The sequence below is a fragment of the Macadamia integrifolia genome, unplaced genomic scaffold, assembly GCF_013358625.1.
Source record: "Macadamia integrifolia cultivar HAES 741 unplaced genomic scaffold, SCU_Mint_v3 scaffold602, whole genome shotgun sequence".
Lineage (NCBI taxonomy): Eukaryota > Viridiplantae > Streptophyta > Magnoliopsida > Proteales > Proteaceae > Macadamia > Macadamia integrifolia.
In genome coordinates this window covers 43,368-50,763 of record NW_024870495.1, presented here as the reverse complement: position 1 = coordinate 50,763, position 7,396 = coordinate 43,368, and the positions used below count along the sequence as shown (strand labels likewise).

General features: G+C 38.5%; 1 protein-coding gene across 3 annotated transcripts in view; it reads left to right on the top strand.

Annotated features, from left to right (window-relative positions):
* The window catches only part of LOC122069416 (protein NUCLEAR FUSION DEFECTIVE 6, mitochondrial-like), an 11,595-nt gene extending 5,364 nt beyond the window's left edge, over positions 1-6,231 (top strand). The window contains exons 3-4 of one of the 3 annotated variants that reach the window (XM_042633429.1): positions 2,270-2,342; positions 5,676-6,231. In XM_042633429.1, coding sequence (XP_042489363.1) covers positions 2,270-2,342; positions 5,676-5,717 — 115 coding nt within the window. In that variant the 3' untranslated portion in view covers positions 5,718-6,231. Of the gene's footprint in view, positions 1-1,050; positions 1,170-2,269; positions 2,588-2,837; positions 3,228-5,675 lie in introns of those variants that run through there. The other 2 variants (XM_042633430.1, XM_042633428.1) reach the window with 2 other exon arrangements.
* The last annotated feature ends 1,165 nt before the right edge of the window (positions 6,232-7,396 follow it).

Sequence of the window (7,396 nt, the reverse complement as noted above, 5' to 3'; positions counted from 1 at the left end):
AACTTTGGAGTCAACTTTCGGGGGTCATATGTTTCAAACCATTTGTCAGAATTCGACGTGTAATATGTCGTTAGAAAGCTCAGTCCGAGCACTATCCAATGATGTGAGACACGATTGTAGTCTCGACCGGGAACCTTTACGAAAATATGCATAAAGTAGGGACCCAGATCATATAATGAAAGAGAGAATCGGGCGTCGATTCGCATAGTTCCCGCATCAAAGTGTAATGTTCGACTTGAGGGGACAAACAACAATAATCCACAACATCAAATTCTAATTTTTGAAAACATTTTCTCTTGAAAGTTTATGGTCATTTTCTACTCTAAGTTTGAAAATTCTCCAAGTCTAAAATATCCAACATGTAATCCTTCATATTGTCATCATTGCTGGGGGGTGACAAAATTCGGTGTCTACACCGCTATGATGTATGGCGCGGAATTTTTGGCCTCTAAGAAGCATTATGTAGATAATCTTAGTGTAGCAGAGATGAAGATGATGGGATGGATGAGTGGTAAAACTAGGAAGGATAAAGTAAGGAATGAACGTATTAGAGCTAGTTTGGGAGTAGCTCCGATACATGGTAAGCTACGAGAAAGTTGTTTGAGGTGGCATGGCCATGTTCGATAGAGACCTTTGGATGCTCTAGCACGGAGGAGTGATTTGATTCATGTCGAAGTATCTAAAAGGGCTAGGGGCAGACCTAAAATGACCTCAAGAGAAGTGGTGAGAAAAAACATGCATGGTCCTTGTATCAAGTAAGACATCGAACAGAGCTGATTGGAGGGAAATGATCCATGTAGCCAACCCCATTTGTTGGCATAAGGCTGAGTTGTTGTTGTAGACCCTCAGTTTTACCCAATTTGAGTTCCCTATAGTTTTTCTTTCCCACGGCTATTTTTTTAGAGAGTAATTTTTAAAATAATGGCTGAAACACATTTGAAACTCCTGATTGTTTTTTCTTGCTTCATCCCCCTTCTGGATTTTTGTTAGCAATTATTAATTGTTCATTATTATGAGGGTATAAAAGAGTGCTTGGATGATTCATTGCAGGTTTCCTATGGAGTTAGGTTGTGCTCAGTCTTTGATGCCGTTGCACAGTGTTACCGCTTCAGCATTACTCACTTCAATGCTTTTTTTAAAGGGTGGAAACTGGGGATGGCTCTCTGAAGGTGTTTCTCTCCCCCCCCCCAAAAAAAACCACCTCCTCCTCTTCCTCTCTCTCTCTCTCTCTCTGCCAAATTTAAAATTTTTAATCTTGAAATCGTGCCTCATATTAGAGTTTTCAATCCATCACATGGAGGGGCTTGGGGTTATAATGCAGAACTGTGTTTGAAAGGTCAAAACAGTACTGAGAACAAAATCTAAATACAGAGACTATGAAACCAGATTTAGGGGAATTATTATAACTCAAAATCATCAGGTCAGATGGAACTGAAGCTTCAATTGAATTCCGTAAAATCAGGGGTAGAACATTTGCTGAAAATCCCAACTCTATCCAATGGTTAGGTCAGTAATTATGAGTCAATCCTAGTAGCACTAGGAAAGGGCACAATAGTAATTTAATCACTAAAATAGAAATCAGAGAATAGGGATATGTTGGACAGTCGATGCAGGTCATAGACTATGAATTTTACCAATAACAGATGAATGAAATCAGTAAAATCGATTCAGTGTTCAGAGGGCAGAATTCAAGTTACGAGATAAGGGCAGAATAGGTATACTGAAATAAATCCAGATCAGCAGGTCTGATCTGAGGGAATTTCTGGTTGAGTTCCTCCTTTAGGGTTTAGAGCAACTCCTTGAAATTTGAGGATGGTCCAATGACTGGATTCCCTCTATTGAAATTCTTGTAAAAAAACCCCTTGCATATGAATTCCAAATCAGAGTAGGAATTGCAGGAAATTTTCAGAAGAACACTTATTTGCTTTAAATAATGAAATAACCCCATCAAACTAACTCTTGTAGCCTACCCCATGAAGTTGGGATAAGGCTTAGTTTGTTGTTGTAGACTATTTATTGGCCCCTTAATTGGATGCAGATACTTCTTAGTGTGGTGAGACCCATCAGTTAATTGGGTGGCTGGGTACTCTTTACTCCTTAATTATCTGCATCCTTGTTGATTGTATAAATGACTTTTTTTTAACATTATCGGATGATCTTAGAATAGTAATCTGTTTTAATAGGGTGCTTGTTTCTTAGGATTTGTTGCGTCTGGAATGGATTTCTGGTGGTAAGCCACTTGACCTTGCTCTTTATTATGTGATTACAGGATTAGCAACTCCTCTGTAGCAGGGCCAAATGAGCTTGTCAACAAAGTTGCCAGATATGAGCAATCAAAAGAGGTTACCAATTCTTTTCTTCTTTGTCATGTCCGATAATTTTATGTGGACCTTCAAACAAAAGAGAGCCATGCACAGTCAACAATGTTGGCAATCTATTATCTCCTGATATTGAATTTTTGGCTTGACGTATTTCATTTATTGCTTTTGTTGTTTCTACCAGTTAAGATGGTGGTTGGTTGTTATCTGAGTTGTAAACTTCTTTCAGTACCATTTCCATCTAGTGACCGGCATTAAATTTTGAGATATATTGAGCATGTCGTTTGAAGTTTTGATATATTTTTTGTGAATATATGTGTATAATATTTATGGGTATTGGTATGTATTGCATATTTTTATTCCTAAAAATGATATATTTGATATATTTGTATATATTATGTCTGTAACATGTTATGGATTATATATTATGTATTTATATGTTTAATGTCATAGCATTACTCGACAATACAATCAGTGGGTAGAGACCTTGCTTATCTTTAAAATTTTTGAACTGCGCAGGCTGAATGGCTTGTGACATAGAATTGTTCGGGTGAAGTGAACTTACAGGAAATTTATGAAGTTTTTGGAAAAAGTTTGAAATTGCCTAAAAATGAAACACAGATTTAGGTACTTGCAGACCTTATTGGTTAGGTCATTTCAGCCAAAATTTCAAAGCTGATTCCATATTTACAGCCAAGCTGAGATTGTGCCAGAAATTTTTTCCCCATATAAGGAAGTAATATTTTCCTTGGAAATTGGATATCGAAGGTCTCTTTATTCTTTTGTCGGAGGGACTATTTTTTCCTCCTAAATTGGATTATTTGTAATTTATTATTTACATTGTCAACAACCCTGAAACATCTTTACTATTTTCCTGAATAAAGCAAATTTCTATCTCCACTTCTTCCCTGAATTTTTACATTGCCAAAATCACCCCTGAAAGGTAAAGAGTAAAGACCCCCCCAACTCTTGTAAACCTGGTTCTTCCTCCTCTTCTTCCTCCCCTTGTTCCAATTCTTTTAACAGAAAGACATTGCTAACCAATGGATTTATAATCTAGGTCAACATTACAGCCACAACCTAGTGAATCTTCCGATAACCTCGGATCGTAACGTTTATATATCAAAATTAAACCAGAGAAAAAAAAGGGGGGGGGGGGGCTTGGGAAGTTTTTGGCACAAAGAAATGCCAATGGTTTTGGAGGCAATTTTACCAGATGAGCTTAGAGTCTAATAAAAAAACAGTATTGCACGAAAAAAAAAAAATGGTAAATCACAAAGTTAATTATACAGGCAGCAGGTGTAGAGGTTATCTCTACACCCAGATAAGGCTGGGATTTTGTAGACAAGTGGAACCCGAAGGTTTCCTGTGCTCATGGTCTCATGACAAATTTAAAATAAATGGAGTTTGTCAAAAGGAAAAACAAAACAATTCATATTGAAGATCTTGAAAACTTCTTAGTATGGAGGGAGGGTGCATGGACATACATGAGAGGGTGTACCATTACATGGGAGGGTGGGTACATGGTTGAATCTAAGAATTGTTGGGCACCGAGTTATCAACCTCATTGAAGCAACCATTTTCAATGCCATCACCATGAAAATTTGTGATGAAGAGCCAAAGCTACCTTAATGACAGTAGTAGGGTTGTTGCTAACATTCTGGAATACCTTTTCAATTCCTGGATTTCCAAAGAAACCATAACAGGAGTGAATGCTAGCAAAGTGAGTCGACATCTTCACCAGCTCTAGCGTTTAGTGACAACCAGAATCGAGTCTTATCCCAGAAAAATTCTAGTATGACCACTAGATCCTAGAGAAAAAGGAGCAGCAAACCATGCAGCTTGAGCGTTTAAGGGCACTCGGCAAATAGAATGCTCGGGTACTCGACCTGATTCACACCCCAAAGCACAAAATGACTGAATCTTAGGCAATTGCTTTGCAAGCTCCTTTCTCACGGGTAATGCCGCAGCCAAAGAATGCCAGATAAATGTGATTATGCAAGGGGTTCCTGCACGCAAACTCTGAATAGAAATCTGAAGAAGATGAAGAAGATTCTGCTGCTTCTTAAACAATAGAGACTTTTATCTGACTTAGAAATGTAATTTATAATCCTCCAACTACATCTGATGTTGGAATCTGACTGTCTTTGGTATGATTTCAATTTCTGTTTGTGTCTTGATTCTATTTTTACCATCGTTTTGGTATGATTCCTAGCGGTGGAGTGAAAGCCTCTTACTGGGTCGAAGAACCCTTTTCTGAAGGTTGTGTTCTTTGGAAACACTTCCTCTTGGCTGATACGTGCACAGCTGGGGTAGAGACAAAATAGGGAAAAAAGGAAAATAGAAATAGAGAAAACGAAAAATGAGAAAATAGGCAAGTGGAGTTTGGCTAATTGGCAGGCAGCCAACCTCTTGGCTTTACGGACGAAGCCGGCATCCTTCTCTTAAAGAGAAAATTTAGGTAATCATCTTCTTCCTATTTTCTTCACTCTATTGCTAATAAATAGGCTATATAAGAGAGGCAACGGTTACACACCTGCCTGATTCACTTACCATTTAGTTACAACTTTTACCACTACATCTATGTGCACTAACTTAACCCAATAACGACTAACTCATAACTAAGCACATGACATTGGCAAAGTTCTTCAGGATTTGAGTCGCTTGAGCTTGTGTTGGGATCTTCTTTTCATCAAAATCTGGAAATCGCTGATCAGCTCAATTGGACTGGGATTGGTATGCATTTTCAGAACACATTACAGAAATGTTGTTTGGTATCTGTTCTCATTCTAAATTCTGAGAGTGAGATCGAGAACGGTGCTTGTTCTGGAATGCACCAAAAGGCCCATTCCACATTCCCTTTCTCCTAAAATCATGTATCCGGGTATCAAAGACTGAAGTATGTCCTCTCCCTTTGCTGTGTTACAATTGTGCATTTGAATATTGAAGACTGGACCTGCTCTTCTATATCCGCCGTGCTACTCACCGGAGTCATCGTTGGATCTGAGGAGGAAGATGAAGAGGAGGAATAGACCTACACTGACCAGAGATATTGGGTTTGTGATCCAGAGCAGGGGTAGGTGGGGGCAATGTGGCTGTTTTTAGTGGCGATTGGCTCCTGTTTTTAGTGATATTGGCAGAGGCAAATCCTTAATTTTGGGTCTCCTCTAAGTTCATGTGAGGCGAAATCTGCAAATCTTCCTCCAGCCGTAGGGAAATCCAAATGGAACAAGAGAACTGAAACAATGGCTTTGGTGTTTTCTTGGGCTTTTCTCTCATCTCTTTTTATACAAAGAGAGATACTGGTATGGGATTTTCGCCTCTTTTTAACTTTTTTTTTTGTCTTTTGATATCCAGTACTACATGAGAGGCCAAGATTTGAGAAATGAGCTTTCATGAGTATTGTTATTCTTGAATGAGGTCATGTTGGTGGTGGACCTTGATTGGGAGGCCTTTGGGGAAGTCGACGAATGGAAAGGCGAGAGGATGATCAGGTTCTGCTAATTCCCAATGGAAGTTGAGGACTAGGTGGTGAACTAACATGGCCATCTCCAGCTTGGCTAGTTTTGAGCCAGCGCAGAGTTGTGGTCCTACCCACCCCAACAACATGAAGTAGTTGCTCATCATCAAGCTCAAACCAGTATTATAGGATCTCTCTAGAGGCAGTGGTGACGCAATCATGGCAGACAGCGGATGACATCGCATCTACAGTAGCAGTTTCCGTATATGGCATTGAGACTATGGTTGATGGTGGTGTTGTTATAATTGGAATAAAGAGTAGAGAGGAGGATGTTGAAGTTCGAGACTTGAGCACAAATGAGAGTCATTGTTGGACCCGAGGTGTTTGATAACCAAACATATATTCAAATAGTGTTCATATTCTCAATTAATAATGCGTTCTGCATTTTGAGAATGAGAATGCATACCAAAAACATAGATAACATATTTTCCTTAAAAAACCACAAAAAAAAAAAAAAAAGGAAAAAAATTTACAGAAATTGTTTGAAGACAGAGAAATACCAAATCTATTTCTCGTTTTTGTAATACATTCTATGCAATGTTAACCAAATAGTTTTTTTTTCTTTTCTTTTCTAAAAAATAATAAAAATCATAAAAAAAATACAAGTAGAGTTCCACTTTGGTTTCTGATAAAGATAACTCATAACTAATGAGTCACCTACCCCACTGTTGCTTCATGCATGTTAGGTTATCTGTTATTTCGTCACCAATATTTTCAGCACATGACGTAATTTTGGGTCAGAGAGAGATGGTTCTTTCCTTGAAGTTGAAAGATGTGCTAAGAAATCCACATATCGTTCAAACCATTGGTTTTGTAGATTTTTTTTTTCCTGGTGGTAAGTTTTGTAGATCCATTCAAACAAAGGGAAAAGGTGCGGAAATTCCTAGTTTTGTACTGTCCAAAGCATAAACCCGAGAGCAATCCTCCAAATTCTTTCAGCCGCTTCTCTCTCTCTCTCCTGTCACCGCTATGGCCAAGTTTTTTCAAAGTCTTTGCATTTGTTAGTTTTCTTGGTGAATACTACCAGGAAGCAACAGAAAACTGACGCAGTCGGCCCGCCTCCTTACCTTGGGCAGATTCCAGACCAGATTGAGACAACAAATTTGGATTTTTTTAGTGGGTCAGTCTTGATGCAACACATATAACAAGTAAGGTAGCCAACCAAGGTAGAGAGGAAAAAAACCCTAATACAGGTATCAGGCTCATCCATTATTTTTATTTTTTGGATGAAAGAGAAAATTTATCAGTGGTGAAAGGATTTTGGAGTTTCAGTTATACAGTTAATAAAGTTTGTTTGGAAACAGCCTCTCTTACGAAACAGGGGGTTAAGGCTTAGTGCATAATGCTCCTCTCAAACCTATTTGTAGCGAGAGTCTTGAGCACTAGGCATGATTTTAATCCCAGTGATAACGTTTTGTCGATCCATTGCTTGATTCCCCTTTGCTTCTATTTCTTGAGTGCATCTTGCATGTCCATAGTTGACAATTGCCATTTGGAAAAAATTGTTGGAAATAAGTAAGGCTCCCCATCCTGCTTCCTTTGTGAAGGATCAAAGCTT